The sequence below is a fragment of the Anarhichas minor genome, unplaced genomic scaffold (genome assembly GCF_050575085.1).
Source record: "Anarhichas minor isolate MPS153535 unplaced genomic scaffold, ASM5057508v1 ptg000026l, whole genome shotgun sequence".
NCBI lineage: Eukaryota > Metazoa > Chordata > Actinopteri > Perciformes > Anarhichadidae > Anarhichas > Anarhichas minor.
This window is the reverse complement of record NW_027466472.1, coordinates 2,224,738-2,242,865: the sequence shown is the minus strand read 5'-3', so window position 1 is coordinate 2,242,865 and position 18,128 is coordinate 2,224,738. Positions and strand designations below refer to the sequence as shown.

General features: G+C 44.2%; 3 protein-coding genes across 3 annotated transcripts; all 3 read left to right on the top strand.

Moving 5' to 3' along the window:
* The first annotated feature begins 1,685 nt into the window (after positions 1 to 1,685).
* Positions 1,686 to 4,564, top strand: LOC142959288 (apolipoprotein A-I-like). Its single transcript, XM_076100534.1, has 6 exons — positions 1,686 to 1,690; positions 2,287 to 2,457; positions 2,976 to 2,997; positions 3,164 to 3,215; positions 3,260 to 3,506; positions 3,632 to 4,564. Exons 1-6 carry the CDS (start codon positions 1,686 to 1,688, stop codon positions 4,233 to 4,235), a joined length of 1,101 nt encoding a protein of 366 aa, XP_075956649.1. The 3' UTR covers positions 4,236 to 4,564.
* A 1,770-nt stretch (positions 4,565 to 6,334) lies between these two features.
* LOC142959287 (T-box transcription factor TBX1) lies at positions 6,335 to 7,693 on the top strand. The gene is made up of 6 exons (XM_076100532.1): positions 6,335 to 6,341; positions 6,459 to 6,633; positions 6,727 to 6,828; positions 7,066 to 7,237; positions 7,341 to 7,496; positions 7,622 to 7,693. Exons 1-6 carry the CDS (start codon positions 6,335 to 6,337, stop codon positions 7,691 to 7,693), a joined length of 684 nt encoding a protein of 227 aa, XP_075956647.1.
* Positions 7,694 to 9,407: 1,714 nt separating this feature from the next.
* bace1 (beta-secretase 1) lies at positions 9,408 to 17,779 on the top strand. Its single transcript, XM_076099946.1, has 9 exons — positions 9,408 to 10,111; positions 12,366 to 12,454; positions 12,758 to 12,974; positions 13,441 to 13,578; positions 13,667 to 13,801; positions 13,906 to 14,007; positions 14,481 to 14,630; positions 16,002 to 16,173; positions 16,287 to 17,779. The coding sequence occupies exons 1-9, from the start codon at positions 9,773 to 9,775 to the stop codon at positions 16,523 to 16,525; spliced, it is 1,581 nt and encodes a 526-aa protein (XP_075956061.1). The 5' UTR covers positions 9,408 to 9,772; the 3' UTR covers positions 16,526 to 17,779.
* Positions 17,780 to 18,128: the final 349 nt, after the last annotated feature.

The following is an 18,128-nucleotide window of genomic DNA, read 5'->3' as shown; positions in this document are numbered from 1 at the left end:
AATGGGTTTCATATGATGATATGAAACAATACACGCCATAATGTGGTTGTATCGGTTGATGATTTTTGTTTTGTTTTTTGTCTTTCCTAAAACTTAAATGTCTTTGTTTCGTTTCTTGTTACTCATTTCCGTTTGTATTGTACGTCAGGAATCCCTCACTATTCTCTTGTGGTTGAGACTCCTGAAAAATACACGTTCCGAAACAAATGCAATGAAACCCAACCAAACAGACCTGCAATAAATGCAGTAAATGAATGTTCATGCTTTTGTTGAACCCGTGGCACATGAAGCGTCCCTATACGACCAAATGTAGACCATTTTAATCCACCACCTATGTGTACTTTCTGATAATCTGAGGTACATATTCATCCTGAATGAAAAGCCTACAATAGCATTCGTCCAGCATGCTGTATGATAATAAGCAAGTACTATTGATGACTATTTGACACTGTGTTCTGTGCATTCTGATATTTCCAGATCAAAAGCATTATTGGTTTGTAGCGATCATTTTTCCTCCGAAATAATTTCCACACAATTCTGTAGTTGAAGTCAGTGATGGCGGCCCACTGACTGGAGCTCCTGGATATTTCTCTTATATTGCTTTGAATTCCCTTTGGTGAACTTGTTTTTTGAAATGGAAAACTGAGACTTAAGTCTTTATCATTTTAGTGTCAATTGTCCTGAAAGTCAAATATTTAATGTCTATGATTTGAATTCTTGCTGTTGTATCTTGCAGCTTCATGTTGGGTAAGAGATGAGCTGGACATGCTTCAATAGTTTAACGCAAGAACAGGATTTTAAGAATGACATGCATTCAGATAAAAGTGCATTGATTATATAGGCTCCTGTAACCTCTGCACTGTATATCAAGCATTACAAACACATGCTTCTCTTGGTTACAGCTGATTGCCACTGACCACTGATTTCAATGATTAACCTTGCACCTAATAACCCTGCACTATTAGACTAGCCTTCACGATGCTTGGCCAGAATCATTTTAACAGCACATTAATGCACAATTGTGCCTGAAAGTGTATACGTGACGCAACCGTCTCTGTTTTAAGTTAAAAAAAACACAAGTTATTGAACTCACTTTGTATCTGTTTTTTGTTCCAATAAAGACAAATAATGTTATTTCATCTGTTGGAAATCTCAAAAGAATAGGCATGAACCTTTTGAGGGTAATGGTTGTGTGACAGAAGACATTATACCACCCAGGATGATAAAATTAGAGATGACTTTCAATACTATGATCATTCCTGTTCCTCAAATTACACAAAGCCACGGTGACAAAGTCCACTGGTGATAGGACAACAAACAACAGCATGGCACACACACCACTCTTTGACCTATTAATCATCACACACACACACACACACACACCAGCAGCACAAACTTTGTTATCCGTAAACTGAGATACGTCTGTCTTGATACACTGTTCTCGTTTGTTTGCTGCCTTCTTACGTGGTAATGCGTGGGTCTGAGTGCAGATTGAACGCGATCACATTTCAGAGAGTTAATAGCAACGAGTGACTTTCTTCTGTTTGCTCTTGTTTGATTCTCTTGGCAGCCTTTTGGCAGCACTGCGACTGTCAATAGTGTGACTTTCCTGTTCTGTAACAAATGGTATGGAAAAAAACAACAATGGGAGTGAGGGTCAACCTGAGCTGTTGTATGCTGCTAAAATGCGGTAAAACACGATCCAGTACAGACCCCTGTAGGAAACGTATGGCCAAGTAAAGGTACTTGAGCTATGTGGGGGAATGTGAACCCTTTTTCCATGTAGCCTATTTACTTGTCCTCCATTTTATTCCAATTCTTTCCATCAGTTTTCTCCCCTCGCAGCTCTCCCTTGCCCTACTTTGTGTCTTTTCACCACCTCCCATTTTTGGTATATTCACACTCCTTTCCTAATTTAACCGTCTTCACGTCTCCGTCTTCTCACCGAGTTGTTTTTTGTCAGCCTTTCATGTCCTCTACACAACAAACAGCAGCTTGGCTACAGGACAAAATGAGAGAAAGGCCTTTTATCAAGCAGGGGGGGGGGGGGGGACGAAATGCTTAAAAGCTGTCCCAGAAGTTAAATATCAATTTAATTAAATATCCTGTTGCCCCAAAAGAGTGTGGTGAATTAAGAGGATTGTAAGGCTCTTGCTAAGAAATGCTGGCTGCTTTTGGTTGAAGTTAACAGTGCATTTATGACACTGATAATGTAAAGCAAATCTGTGACTCTGTGTGTGCTGAGTGATCTCCTCCCAGCAGGTGACCATTGAACTCTCAACCCAGTCCCCCTGCTGAGCGAGCTGACAGGGGGGTGAGGTCCACCTCCACGGAGACGCACAACCCTCACACCTCCACCCCCGCCCCCTCCTCCCCGCATGGACTCATCCCTCACTCGGGCACTATAAAAAGTCTGCACATGCTGAAGTTGTTCAGTCTCATCACGAACTCCACCAGGTAAGACAAGCAACAGCCGTGGCTCTTACTGGGACTTTGGGTGGTAGAGTGGGTAGTCAGACCAGAATTAATGCTGGAGAACTTTTCTTTTTTTTAGAGCTTTCTGCAATCTGTAAACTTTGATGAAGTCGTGAACTGGTGCCAAATATAAGTTCCTCTGTCAGGAAGATACATTTTAACTGTGTTAACTTTAAACTGTGAGATGTTTTCATTTAACTTTGGGATTATGCTGTTTAGCCCGTGGCGATATTTTAGCAGTTGCCTCCATTTCAAGAAAACAGAGAGATCCCTAAATGTAAGAGTCTCTGTATCAAGATTGTCTCTGAGCTCAGAGAGATAACTTGGTAATTCTGTGACTGTGTTTTACTGTTAAGCCAGGATGAGCATTACATAGCAGTCCAGAGCTAATCAGCTTGAGCTGTCTCTCCGAATTTGTAGCCATCTCTAATCTACCCAGATTACAGGATATTTTAATTAGCAGCCATATGTTTAGTGTGAACTCATGTGGACCAATTCAGGGATGAGTGTGTAGCTTTAACGGTGAGTTTACCTTGTGTGTACTTCTAAGCCCGCTCATCTGGCCTAGTGACTCACTGGATTAATGGGCTTTTCGTTTTTCTTAGTGCGATTTAAACAATGTTTTATTGAAACTCCTTTGACTGTAATACTGTGAGCGTGACATGTTTTGCCTCTTTCTCCACTCTAGACCACCATCATGAAATTTGTCGCTCTCACTCTCGCCCTCCTGCTGGCTGTCGGTGAGTACTGAACGCGCTGTTTCTTACATAACCTGCATGTACAGCTTTACTTAGCCAGAATATCAATATATTTATCTATTTCACGTTTAAAAATACCCCCTCTCTGACTGCTCGTCTCTCATTCCCACCTTTCCGTCCCTCCTCAGGCTCTCAGGCCGCTACCCTGCAGAATGATGCACCAACCCAGCTGGCCCATGCCAGGAGTGTTATGAACATGTACCTGGATCAGGTGAAGGAGAGTGCCACCAGGGCCCTGGACCAGCTCAATGACGCCGAACACAAGGAGCTCAAGTAAGGCCACGTCATTCTCCTCAGTCAGTCTCACGTTCTGTAATTGATGCTTGCTCCGTCACTGCTCCACCTTTCTCCCTTAGTCACGTTTTTTTTTTTTTTTTCATTTCTCTGTTTCTTCCCAGGGCTCGCCTGTCTACCCGCATCGATGACATGTACACCCAGATCAAGGCTATGCAGGCTGCTGCTGCCCCCGTCACCGACAGTGTCGTCAGCACCATCGCCGACGCCACCGCCGAGTTCCGCGCCTCTGTCATCGCTGATATTGACGCCCTGAAGGTCGATCTCGAGCCCAAGCGTGCTGCGCTGAGGGAGGTTGTCAACAGGCACATCGAGCAGTACCGCATTACCCTTGAGCCCATCATCACCGAGTATTCCGCCAAGCACGCGGCAGATATGGAAGTCCTGAAGGGAAAGATCGAGCCCATTGTGGAGGACCTGCGCAACAAGATCGCAACCAACGTGGAGGAGACCAAGGCCGCCCTGATTCCCATCGTGGAGTCTGTGCGTGCCAAGCTCTCTGAGCGTCTGGAGCAGGTGAAGGTGATGGTTGGCCCGTACGTCGAGGAATACAAGGACCAGATGAAGCAGGCCTACGACCAGGTTCAGAGCGTCAAGGCTGAGGACCTCACTGCCCTGAGGGAGCAGATTGCACCTTTGGCCGAGGACATCAAGGTTAAGCTCAACGCCATCTTCCAGCACATCGCAGCTTCTATCCAGAAGAACTAAATCCCTCCCTGTTCCTGTAACTAACCTCACCTACCTATCAGTCCCAGACCCATTCCACCATTCTCTCCATTCCATTCTTTCCTCACAATGCGCAGCCAGACCACCTCCCAAAATGAAGCCGGTGACTAACTTGTTGCACTTGTTTGCAACAAGATGGTGGGACTCTTGCTCTGTCTCTCTCCGATGAAAACACCTTGCCTTTTGCGCACATGCTCAAGCACATGCAAGCAGCAGACACATAGGAACTCAGCACGCACATGCTTTACTCTTCGCACGACATGGCCAACTGCTTACGTTTTGTGTAGGAACTGTATGTGAATTACCACAAGTGCCTGAAACTCTGTGTAATGATGAAAACTGTGCTTTGACGAAATACAGCTCAATAAACAAATGACTTGTTTATACTAAACACCTCGCTCTCTGACTCTCACTTCATCTTTTCCCTAAAATATCTGACTGTAATGAAGCGGAATATTAGACATCTAAAGTCAATATGAGAATAAAGATAACTTTATCGAAACTATGAAAATATAGAATGCAGTCTAATAACAAAAATGACCCTCTCAGGAATTTAACAGCACAACCTTTGGCTTTATTGGAGAGTTTTTGACCCCGGTGAGGTCGTATCACACAGAAAGCATTCGGAGGGGTCATCATTGATCACGAGGAAAAATAACAATATCAATAAGAGAGACATCCAACGACATATGAGATATGTCCGCCTGTGGTCCTGAAAGCTGTGATTAATGAGCTGATCGCGGGAATGCGAATTGGCCTTTTGACCATATTAAGTCGTGTTGTGCTTTATTAGAGGGAAAGCCCAATTTACTGCTTTGGATCCCTTAGGCTGGAACCCTTCAACACTGTCCCATCATAGAGCCACATGAGGTTACACACACACACACACACACGCACACACACACACACACACCACAGCCACACCACTAAACACTTGCAACTCGCATTTGTACTCAACTTTGATTCATCGAGATCATATATCAAATCATTGTGTGTTACTTTGAGAGTTAGAAACAACATTCAGGTCTTTAAGTGACACTGGAGGCAAAGACACCTTTCAAAAACCCAACAACATTTAACAGCAAGGACAACAATCCAGAGATGTCCAGAACTTTATCACTGGCGCTGTCTGATATGTTATGACTTTTTAATAAGTGTGCTAGAATGTCACAATTCATCTAAGAAGAAACCATTTTTATTGTCATATACATATACACGAAATTTGACCTCTGCATTTGACCCATCCCTGTATATAGGGAGCAGTGGGCTGCCAATGACAGGCGCCCGGGGAGCCGGGGGTTTAGTGTCTTGCTCAGGGACACTACGATACGTGGCACATCCCAGTCGAGGATCGAACCGTTGACCCTGCGGTTACCAGACAACCCTCTTAACCAGTGAGCCACGGTCGCCCCCCTCAAACAGGAGGGTCCACGTCCGTTTTAGGGAATAACTGACTCTCTAATTAGTATGGTGTTGAAACTCTGCTCCAAGAAAGTATGCTATGAATAATGAACAGCAGTTTGTTGCTGTCCTCATCTGTCCACACTCAGTAACACTGGGCTGACTAGGATGTTATTAATGCCCTACTGGTCGGTCAAGACAAGCTCCACTTAGGGCTTTAGGCTAAATGAAACAAAGGGAGGTGCAAGCAGGGATTTCTAGATGCTCCAAAAAGGTTTTGTGTGTGCGTGTGTCTGTGTGTGTGTCTGTGCACGTTTTTGTGTTCACAAATCTTGGGGCCACATGGATGCATGCGCGTGCAGCTGTGATGTATTGTAATGGATGAGGCAGGCATGAGGTCCCCAGTGAGAGTCTTGTGGTTTATAAAAACCAGCATGTTCCTGGACACAAACAGCCACTCCTCACACTCGGATGCACGTCTACCACAGCACCTGGCACTGGACGGGGAGGAAGAGTTTTGGCTTTATTTGTTTATTGATGGTTCTCTACTGATCTCGATGTAATGACAGGAGTTGCTTAGTCAGAAGTGGAAGAACGGACTGCAGTGAAGAGAAATATCAAAGGAAGGGACAAAACGGGAAAAAGTCATTCATATTATTTATCTTGTAAACCTTCAAATGATGGATGGTAAGTGTTTGTTTTATGATCAAAATGATCTGAGATCATTGGAGAAAATATAAACAAAAGCCCGTGATCCAATCCAATGTGAACAAGCGTCCACCGCACACCTCCCCTCTCCTTCAGGTCCTCATCTGCCTCGGAGCTGTGAACTATCTCTGCCCTGCTGTGCAGACGGCGGGTCACTGTCGAGCGCCAAGGCCCCCCAAGTCAGCGGGGTCAGAGTTCAGCTGGAGATGCATGCACTCTGGCAGCAGTTCGACCAGCTGGGCACGGAGATGATCGTTACCAAAGCCGGAAGGTAACGATGGCACTCATTACCTTTCCCTCTTTCTTTCCCTCTTCCGTGTGTCTTACTACGTTGTGTGTTCATCTACATGTTCATGAACTGCAGGAGGATGTTTCCAACATTCCAGGTGCAAATCTCCGGGATGGATCCCACCGCTGAATACGTCCTGCTCATGGACTTTCTCATTGTGGACGATAAAAGATACAGGTCAGACATACAGAGTGAGGTCTGCAGTGCTTAGTGTCGAACAGAGATTTTAAATGGATCATAAAGTGTATTTATGATCTGCTCGAGTATTTCCATCTCTTTATTCAAGACCATCGGTGTCCACCTGAAACCTAGAGCTGTGCTCGTTGCCCCTCTGCCAGTTTCATCTTACCTCAGCAGTCCTATTTGACCTATTGTGTGTGTGTGTGTGTGTGTGTGTGTGTGTGTGTGTATCAGATATGCGTTCCACAGCTCATCCTGGTTGGTGACAGGGCGAGCGGATGTCGTAGCCCCGAGCCGGATGCATTTCCACCCAGACTCACCTGCCTGTGGAGCCCAGTGGATGAAGCAGACCGTCTCCTTCGACACCCTCAAGCTCACCAACAACCTGCTGGATGACAACGGACATGTCAGTCTTTAATGTGACCCCCTTCACTCTTTGATGTACATGTAGAAATGTCTCTCTTTTGACTCGCTTGTTGTTGCGTGTTCTCTGACTTCCTGTTCTCCAGATGATATTGAACTCCATGCATCGCTATCAGCCGCGCTTCCATGTGGTGTACGTGGATCCGGCTCCCAACAGCCACTTGAACGCACACAGGAACTTCTGCTCCTTTTCCTTCCCCGAGACACGCTTCATGGCCGTCACTGCCTATCAGAACCACCGGGTAGGTGGATCCGTATAGACTTCAGTGTAGGCTTTTTATTACTGTGCACTAACTGGTATAACTGGTAAAGGATTAAGGAGTCATTTCTTTGATTTTTATCTCATTTATTTCAACCCATCTCCCAGATCACCCAGCTAAAAATTGCTAGCAACCCATTTGCTAAAGGCTTCAGGACGTCAGACCCCCAGGACCCGTGAGTGTCATTCACTCATGTCTGAATATTTGCCTGATTAACAAACGCATGTGAAACAGTTTCTCTAGCCCCTCGACTAGATCACAGTGCATCTTTATCGCTGTTATCAGCTGGTACATTGCGATAAGGCAGCAGTCTCCATGATAGCTAATCTTTGACCTTTGTTTTCAAAGGAGGTGGGTTGTTGGCCATAGGGTGAAACTGTGAGGGACAGTATCTGTGTGTGTGTGTGTGTTTAGGGAGGGTTATTCTGGACCCATGGCGGTGTGTTGTCCACCAGAGGGCAGAGCTGAGCTGCTCTCCACCAAAACTGGAGATCAGAGAAGCTGGAGCTCAAAGACTTCCACCAGTGAGTATCTCTCTGTACATTATGTTAGAATAACACATTTTCATCCACAACTTCAACACAGGGATTGTTCAAAGTCCTTTGAAATTTGAATTTGCTGCTACTTTAATTTTCTGCTGCGGAATTTACAGCATCTGTTGGATCTGATTGGATGCTTCCAAGAAGAGACGGGGTTGAAGAAAAGAGGATGCTAAAACTTTTGGTCCGATCAGTAACTGCATTCTCTTGCCTCCTCAGGACAGGAGGAGCCGGCTCTGGTGCTGGTGGGACAGTGTGGACTGTTTCACCAGAGGAAAGACTCCGTGGGACTCACCATGGAGAGGCAAGACGTGGACGGCGTACTGCCACCGGCTTCCTTCCTCCCTGTTCCTTCCTACTGGGACTGTCCAAGATCGTCTGAGGAGAGAGGCAGTCTGTCATAGGGGGAAAAGAAGCAGACTAACTGAACTTTGGATCATATTTGAACTACTGCTCCCATCCAACTGTATTGTGTGTTTGATAATAAATGTATATAATGTGTGGTCTCCCTCACAACATACATTTATAGGGATACCATGCATTATACAAGTGTTCCATTAAAATAATATTGTAGGCTATATAACAATGCATCTTGTCTGTCATCTGAGATAATAAAATGCCATTTTGAAAATCTTGATTTAAGATCTTTCCTAGATTTAAACAAGAAAAACGGTTTGGAAAATACAACTGATGTGGAGCAGGTAGCAATGGCCCAAAAAATGCACATGTCACATGGGAACAGAAACGCCTGTGATCCGCAGAGCGATCACGGTGAAAACTCCATTACCCAGAATGCGGGGTGTACCGGGGTTATTTCCTGAAGAAGAGACAGGGAGTCACAATTTTGCCTTCAAAATAAAAGACGTTATAAAAAAACGAACAATGTATGATGTGCATAAACGAGCCAAAATCCTGTTCAACAAGAAGCAAAATGTTTTTAGTAATTATTAAAAATAATAATAAAAAAGTTTAAAAACAAAGTAATATTAAAAAACAATAAAAATAAAATTACTAATAATAACCATGATAAAAGACAAGTATTACAAACTAAATTAGTTTCAGAAATCTGTGCAATATAAATACACTGTGCAATACTACAATTAGTATGTCTGTATATATAATATTTAGTTATTATTTAATATTCTTTACTGTTTTAATACTTATTTACTTATTTATAATACTTGTTTTGCACTATCCACTATGCTGCTGTAATCCTGTAAATTTCCCCACTGCGGGATTAATAAAGGATTATTTTAGTTTGAGCAGTTATTACCCCTCTCAGTACTATCTTATTTTGAAAATGCTTACAGGAAGTTGTGTGGTTTTGCGTTCAAACTTGATAGTAGCGATGCTTCGCTGCTCCCTGCAGCTTCTGAAGGATGCAACGGGGTGGATGGAGGAGAAGGAGGGAGGAGGTGAAAGACTGGAAGGCGGAGAACTGAATGAAGGATGCGGATTACGGTGGCCATCAGCCTGCCCTTCCGACGATGGCTTCGGTCGTTTGACGTGAGGACGTGCGGAGGAAAACGACGCGCGGCTTGCGGAAAAAACACACAGTGACCTCCTGATATTTGCGGTGCCACTGCCAGCATGGCTTTAGCCGTTATTTTAGCATCATCGCTGCCTGATCTCGTCTCCTGTGTCCTGGGTGTCAAACTGAACGGAGCGTCGTGAAGTCAAAAAAACCAAACATAGTTACCGAAAACCTCTCGATTCAGCATGGAGGCGTCGACTTTGCAGTTGACAGGTCTGTTAGTATGGACGACGTTGTGTCTGCTCACCAACGGTCAGTCCGCGCCGGACGCCTCGGGCCTGCCTCTAGCCATCCGCGTGCCACTGCGGCAAGGCGCTCACGCCGCACAGCCAACGCCGCTGCCACCTGCCGTTGCCGTTAACCGCGAGCGCGGCGACGCGGGGAAGCGCGCTTCGCGAAGGCGGAGAGGAGCGGCAGCAGCGGCAGCGGGCGGCATCAGCTTCGTGGACATGATCGATAACCTGCGTGGGAAGTCCGGTCAGGGGTACTACGTGGAGATGGCCGTGGGCTCTCCTCCACAGAAGGTACAAGCTTTATTTACAGTGATATCAAAGCACGAAGAAAACTAAACAAAGCTTTCTTTATGGCTCTTTAGTAATATTATTATCCTATGCACACAATATGTCCCTGTCTCGTGTATTTAATCTGCTTAATTGACAGAAATTGCACGAGCAGCTACACTTTACTCTCTGTGGTATCACTTCAAAATATCCATTAAATCCAGTGCTGTTTGTTGATTTATATTAATAAAAAGTATCAACGTGAAAGGCTTTTATCTTTAAAGACAAACAATGTTACATTTATCTTGGTTTTACCTCAATCTTGCATGTCTATGTGTGTCTGTGTCACTCTCTTTTGGCGATTAGACAAGTTATACCACCATAATAGCAATAATACAGATATATTTAACTAATTTCAAAGCATAATTATTATTCTAATTCTATTATTCTAAGCCTACATTACTAGAGAAGATACTATGCATCTCAATGCAATGTGATATCACTCTACACGTATACCACAACATGACAGCACATGTCCTTTACTTATATATATAATATATATATATATATATATACATATACATACATACATCATCATACTTTAATATTTATAATGCAAGATTTCTACAATTAATATAGAATGCAAAATGAAAGTAAGTTGACGGTACTTTCAATATTCTGTCCAATGCTGTCGATGGCCTTGCAATGACAGATGGGACTGTGTGTGTGAGAGTGTGTGTGTGTGTGTGTGTGTGTGTGTGTGTGTGGAGTGAGAGAAAGGCCTCAGTGGTACAGACAGATAATGGAACCATTAGTTCTGCAGAGTGAGGAGTGCCAGCTGGGTGCAGCTGCGGTGTACAGGCTGGCACAGCGAGGGTGACGGGTGGAGGGAGGGAGGGAGAGTGATGGTGAGGTGGTAGGAGGAAGGAAGGAGGAGAGGGAGAAGGTGAATGGAAAAGAAATGCATGAATGAAAGAGATGAAGAGGAGGGAGGAAGAGTGAATGAGAGCGAGAGAAGGGGCGTCATGCTTCACTGTTTAGGTGATTGAAGCTCTCTAGGTAGAGATATAATTAGATATTAGCTTAGGAGAGTGCAGGTCTGGGGTCAGTGACCACCTCATTCATTAAAAGCATCAGTCAGTGTGTCCATATCCATAACAACACACTTATAGACCGTCTGCAGGCCCTTCATAAGCCTTAAGATATGTTGCCGCGAGATGATGCTCCTCTGTAGTGGAGAGGGGGGGGGGGGGGGGGGAGATATAATGGCCTGAACAGACAGAAGCACGCTGCCAGGGAGGACAGGAAGACGGAGAGACATGAAAGTGTCTCAGTGTGTCAGGATGCAGCCGTTAGAAAACACATCCATCCTGAGCAGTCAGCAAACCGCCGTGTTATTTGTACAGACGTGTGTGTGTGTGTGTGTGTGTGTGTGTGTGTGTCAGAAGAAACAGTGAGGTAGACAAGAGTATCTCATTCTGGGCTTTCGGGCGCAGCCCTCGAGACAGAAGCTCTTCTCTGTTTATTTAAAGAGCCGATCCATTATTGAACAGCTGGCTGTGGCTGTTTGCGTGTTTCCTGGAACACATATTCACTTTAAATTCGTAGTATAATAACCAGTAAATACTTGAAAAACATCAACCTGAACCATATGAATGAAGAGGTTGTGATTGAACTTAATTTAAAAGTGATGCGGTAGCATTTTAAAGAGTTTGACTCACACAACATGGCTGTGATATATGGCGTACAGTACTTTATAGAAGTTTAAAATATATATAATGTATAATATTATGCTTATACTGTAGGTGTATATTTGTGCTCCATTCACACATCCACGATCTGCTTTGACTGATTGTGCAGAATATGATACTCACACAGAGATGCAGACAGAAGAGGAGGAGATGGGAGGGAGAGGGAGTAGAAAGGGCAACCTGAGAGGAGAGGAGGGTAAGAGGGGAGACAGAGGGGGGGAGGGAAGGACATCTAGGGCAAAAGGAAACAGCACAGGACACGACAAGGAGAGAGGAATTGACACAGAGAATGACTGAGAGGTGAGGCTGACTTCTTGCTGTAATACAGACAATCAGCCAATGACTTGCCTCCAGTGTACAAAGATAAAGACATAAAGAAATCTTCACAATGTTTCAAAGGAAGCAATGATTAAACTAACCCTTCCCAGATTCAACACAATCAATTTCACAATGAAACCCAACTGTCACTTTTACTAATCTATCGATTATTTTGCAAAATGCATTATTTTGCAAAAATCTCCCCTCAGCTGAACATCTTGGTGGATACAGGAAGCAGTAACTTTGCTGTTGGAGCAGCTGCTCATCCCTTCCTGCGCAGATACTACCATCGTTCTCTGTAAGTTGAGAGACAGCTTTTTTATTTCTTATGTGATAAATTAATTGATAAAACTGACATCATAACATCGAATCATAGTCTCATATTCTACATCGTATTGCTATAGGGCTATTTAAAGTTTAAACATTACCACGTTCGTCCACAGGGACCGCCAAAATCAACACAAAATGAAAGTTCCTTGTCGTAAATGTACGTTATGAGACAATGCTTTTACACACAATCAGACAGAAACATTGTAATAATATATTTGTTAATAATCTCACTTCCTCCACCTTTCTCCTCCCTCTCCGTCGTCCTACCCAGCTCCGGCTCGTACCGCGACCAGGGCAGGAGTGTGTATGTCCCCTACACTCAGGGTCGCTGGGAGGGGGAGCTGGGCACCGACCTGGTGTCCGTCCCACACGGCCCCAACGCCACGCTGCGCGCCAACATCGCCGCAATCACCCAGTCGGATCGCTTCTTCATCAACGGATCCAACTGGGAGGGAATCCTGGGACTGGCCTACGCTGACATAGCCCGGGTAAGAGCAGAAATAATCTCCCAACGGATGATCTTTTTCAAGCTGCACAGGACACATTTGCTTCCACATTGTGACACAAGGGAGTGTATTTTTCTGAGAGCCAGGCTTGTAAAAAGATACTATACTGTAAAAAAAAAAAACACTCCCTTGTGTCACTTTTCTTAGCTTTCTGAATTCCTAATCTGGTGAACTATGACATTAGATCTGGGGAAGGATGTAGCATACAGTTTAAAAAAATTCAAACATCCTCTACTACTGAATTTCTACTATAGTATTTAAAAAAAGAGAGGCACTAGATACTACAGGACTTACATCTGGGGAAAGGATTATACCACTGCATTCACTGGGACGGATGAGCTTTGTTTAATCTTTTGGAAATTAAAATCTGAAAGCTAAAAACAGCAGCTTAGTTTGGCCATTCAGACGTAAAGCTACCCCCCCCCCCCCCCTCTCTCTCTCTCTCCAGCCTGACGAGGCATTGGAGCCTTTCTTTGACTCTCTGGTTCGCCAGACTCCTGTCCCCAACCTCTTCTCTCTCCAGTTGTGTGGAGCCGGCTTCACCCAAAACTACTCCCTGGGCAGCGCCACTGTTGGCGGCAGCATGGTGAGGAGACACACACACACACACATACAAATCATCTCGTGTCAGATTTGGAGCCGGCGCTGGATTTTATTTTGCCCACTGCTCTTAGATCATCGGAGGAGTGGACCCATCGCTCTACGTGGGAGAGCTCTGGTACACTCCCATTCGCAGGGAGTGGTACTATGAGGTCATCATCGTACGCATCGAGGTGAATGGAATGGACCTCAACATGGACTGTAAAGAGGTGAGAGATCGGATACGCGGCTGCACAAGAATACAGATTTACTGGCCGGTCACTGACACTAACGTCTACTGAAGAGATTTGTAATTAGAAACTGTCTTTTTCAGTACAACTATGATAAGAGCATCGTGGACAGCGGCACCACCAACCTCCGACTGCCCAGAAAAGTCTTCCAGGCTGCAGTCAAAGCCATTGAGGCAGCCTCTTCGGTCAGTCCCTTACATCCTTGTTATGATCTGCACGAAGCTTTGTTTATACTCACGTACAGCACAAAGGCATTGCAGTTGCAGTATTCTCCGAAACGCCAGACGGTGTGAAGAATAACGAGTAACCGTGACCGTTAAACCGACCTCCTCAATGCAGAGGAGGGATTGTTATCAACTCATGTCTCATATTCATGGCCTACTTTGTTGCCTTTATACGAGCCATGTGAAGAGCGAAGTCTAGGATTGAATGCATTATAAAGACACGAAGGTTGAATGTCCCGTAAACAATTTGATTTGGCTGCAAAATATTTACTCAAATAGAGATTTTTAAGACCTCCTGTTTCTAAAGCATCTAAAAACGAATGGGCAGCCATTGTAAAAATCCTCAGTTTATAGTGCTTTTTATGAGAGAACTGTTTGTGACAGTCACGTCTGTAAAAGCTCTGATTGTCCCCCCCCCGACCCTGTTTTTTCAGACCGAACAGTTCCCCTCTGGGTTCTGGCTCGGGGAGCAGCTGGTGTGTTGGCAGGCCGGCACGACACCCTGGCACATCTTCCCAGCCATCTCTCTCTACCTGATGAGTGAAAACCACAACCAGTCCTTCAGGATCTCCATCCTACCACAGGTATGAGGTGGCATGAAGCAACCAACCGTGATAGCATTTGTCCCGTGGGACCATTGAGTATATGAAGTAATATGACTTAAAGGTACAGTGTGTAGCATTTAGGGGGATCTTATTGGCAGAAATGGAATATTATTAAGTATGTTTTCATCAGTGTATAACCACATGAAAATAAGAATCATGTTTTTGCCACTTATATCTACATACAGAGCGGGTTCCTCTTTACGGAGCCACGTTTCTACAGTAGCCCAGAAAGGACAAACCAAACGCTGGCCTTAGATAGGGCCATTTGCGTATTTCTGTTTTTGCGTCGACCACCGTTACTTGGTTCGTGGCGGGAAAAAGAAATCGAATTTTGTTGACCGGTTTGAATCCTGTGGCAGGAGATGTTTGATTTACCCTCTCAGCCTGTAAGACGTTTGGATATTTGCTGTGAATTAGATTAAAGCCTGGCGAGGTACCATGAGGGGGATGAAAAAAAACACACATAATGACCACATTTCAGAGAGAATTACTTTTGAATATATTTTCTAAAGCTTTTTTCTTAAAGCCCTGAGAAGTCATTAAACGGTTTTCATTCAAAGCCTCCCACAAAGGCCTTGATGGTGGCCTTGAGAGCGATCGATGCCGACAGCAGAATGAAACACTCGAGAGAAGTTTGTACTTGCGTTGCCTTCTGTTGTAACTTCCACAGCAGGTACAAGAGTAAATCACCAGGTATAGAATGCACACTGAGGTACATATGTACTAAAGACTTAAAGATCAATTACTGCTGATACTGAAATCACTGAGAGCTTCATCGTAAGTGACTAAGACATGTGCTGAGCGGGGCTGCTTTCAGATGCAAAAGTCAGTGCTCAAATTACAAAATACAGCATATGCAGCTGGAATATATATATATCTATGATAATAATACTTCACACTACCAGCCTTCCTAAGGGGCCTTGACTAACATGCAGGAGTGTGAGGTACAGGGGCCATTCGGCTTCTCTAGCGAGTCTAATAACTCTTTTGTGGGGTGTAGAGGACAAGGACCACACCTGTGAATGTCTTTTTCGGCATTTTATTGCAAAGCAGCAGACATGTCATCGGCACAATCACCCTGAAACTATAGTGAAACAAATGATTCACAGGGTGCTCTAAGTGACTCACCGGGAAAAAGTCCAGAATGAAAAGAAGGGAAGGAAGAGAGCCTAATGGATACTAACATTATAAAAATATCACCATTTTTTGTAAGGAAATATAGTATGGTTAGTAAAATGAAATAAACTATCACAACGTATCTAATCACAGGAAAATGTTCCGGAGATGTAGTAAAAAAGGAAATATAACACTGAAAGTGTTTTAAAAAAATGCACGCTTTTGTCTATGCAGCAATACCTGCGGCCAGTAGAGGACGTGGCCTCGGCCCAGGAAGACTGCTACAAGTTCGCCGTGTCCCAGTCCAGCACCGGTACCGTGATGGGCGCTGTCATCATGGAGGGCTTCTACGTGGTCTTCGACCGAGAGAAGAAGCGCATCGGCTTCGCCGTCAGCACCTGCCATGGTGAGGGAGGAAGAAACATGGCCGCTCATAGAAAGAAGTAGTGGGATTGAGGGGACTACTGTTATGATTTGTGTGTCTCGTAAATACCCACAATCCTATTCTCCCCTTCGCAGTGCACGATGAGTTTCGCACGGCCTCCGTGGAAGGCCCATTCCACGGCGTCGACCTGGAGGACTGCGGCTACAACATCCCTCAGACGGACGAGTCCACCCTCATGACCATCGCCTACATCATGGCGGGGATCTGCGCCCTCTTCATGCTGCCGCTGTGTCTCATGGTGTGCCAGTGGCGCTTCGCCCGCTGCCTCCACCCGCACGGGGACTTCGCCGACGACATATCGCTCCTTAAGTGAAGGGAAAGGATTCGTGGAGACCTACGCTTGAAAACACAGGGCAGGGATGGACATGTGGTAAAAAAAAAAAAAAAAGAAATGTACATCGTTACAAATTGCTGGTGTTGAAAGAGAGCTTTGAAAGGGTTCTTCAGGAATACAATATGTGAAGTATAGCAAATTCTGACACGGCGAACAGAGCATTCGAGGATAACTAGAGCCATTACGAACCTGAATGACCGACGGGAGGAAGTCGGCGCCGACTTCTCCGGTTTAAGCTACCTATGCAGATCAGCACGGCGAGAGGAGGAGAGATGCAAAACAAAAACTCTTTGTTCCAAAGTGACGTGTAAATAGACGACTAGAGATGGATTTGGGATTTTAAAAGCTCTGTCTCTTGACATTGCAGAGCTCGACACTGAGCGGTTTGGGGGAAAGTAAAGAGGAAAAAAAAAAAGATTTACAAACATGGCTAATTGTAAAAGAAACTCACACCCTGGATGTGAATCCATCACGCAGTCGGACGTGGTTTGCGTTGGTATGATTCGTACGTGTGAGTGTTAACAGATCTGCTGTTTGTGGCTTTATGAGGGAATGAAAACAGGGTTGATATGTGTGAGCATGCCTGTATGTGTGTGAACAACTGTACTGTTAAATGAAGAGTATACTGGAAGATTTCATGGAAATGAAGATGAATTAAAAACGATACTACTGAGTATGAATAGCATCTATAAAACACTATTTTGCAAATGCCAGCAAAGAATTCTGCAACACAAATTAAGCATAAAGAGGTTAATTTGATGAAATATCAGATTGTAACAGCATTTATTGCATAACATCAGTTTTGCTTCGTGTGAAACTGAAACGCAGTCACTATCAGATGTCATTTTCTCTTCCTATATTGATAGCTTAAAGGTATTTATTGTAAATACAATGTGTGCGTACCAGATCTTCTAATTGCACACACACACACACACAGATTGCACAGAGTTTATCCTGCTGCTGCACCATGTAACAACACATTACATGTTAACTAACCAGGACTTAATAGGGCTTCTTTCACAGAAACAGCCTAACTCGCCACATCCGTCAGTGGGGGACCACATATGTAAACCAGCCCAAAGTATGTTATACACGTAAGAACACTATATATATATATATATGTCTGCAATGGACAGTTTGTATTGTCTTTCAGCAAGCTGTAAATACATCAACTCAGAACTGTATATTTATCTGGCAGCACTGTGGAATCAATAAAGTACTTATTGTAACTGTGACGTGCTGTCATTTTCATTTCTTCACACAAAACATTCACCGTGAAAACTAACTTATAGATTAACGGTCAATATAGTTGAATGTTAGAACTTCAGAGTTAGGAAAGTAATTTAAAAAAAAAAAAACATGTTGGGAAATAATTTAGAAAAAGCTAATTCAAATTTAATTCCTAGTAATATTTAAGCCACTGTGGAGCTGTTTTCAATAAATGCACACACACACTCACACACACACACACACACACACACACACACACACACACACAAACAAGCTTTAATCCGCTGATTGTGTTGAGACCACAGCACCTGTAATGCCGCTATGACTCTGGACCAATCAGGTGGAGACGACG

Excerpts from the sequence above, each read along its gene's own strand:
- LOC142959288 (XM_076100534.1), top strand. Across the intron at positions 2,998-3,163 it reads ATGAGTGTGTAGCTTTAACG|ACCACCATCATGAAATTTGT; the intron begins GTGAGTTTACCT and ends TCTCCACTCTAG. Across the intron at positions 3,507-3,631 it reads GCCGAACACAAGGAGCTCAA|GGCTCGCCTGTCTACCCGCA; the intron begins GTAAGGCCACGT and ends GTTTCTTCCCAG.
- LOC142959287 (XM_076100532.1), top strand. Across the intron at positions 6,829-7,065 it reads GTGGACGATAAAAGATACAG|ATATGCGTTCCACAGCTCAT; the intron begins GTCAGACATACA and ends TGTGTGTATCAG. Across the intron at positions 7,497-7,621 it reads CTGCCTATCAGAACCACCGG|ATCACCCAGCTAAAAATTGC; the intron begins GTAGGTGGATCC and ends CCCATCTCCCAG.
- bace1 (XM_076099946.1), top strand. The coding sequence starts at position 9,773 with ATGGAGGCGTCGACTTTGCAGTTGACAGGTCTGTTAGTATGGACGACG. Across the intron at positions 12,455-12,757 it reads AGATACTACCATCGTTCTCT|CTCCGGCTCGTACCGCGACC; the intron begins GTAAGTTGAGAG and ends CGTCCTACCCAG. Across the intron at positions 13,579-13,666 it reads CCACTGTTGGCGGCAGCATG|ATCATCGGAGGAGTGGACCC; the intron begins GTGAGGAGACAC and ends CACTGCTCTTAG.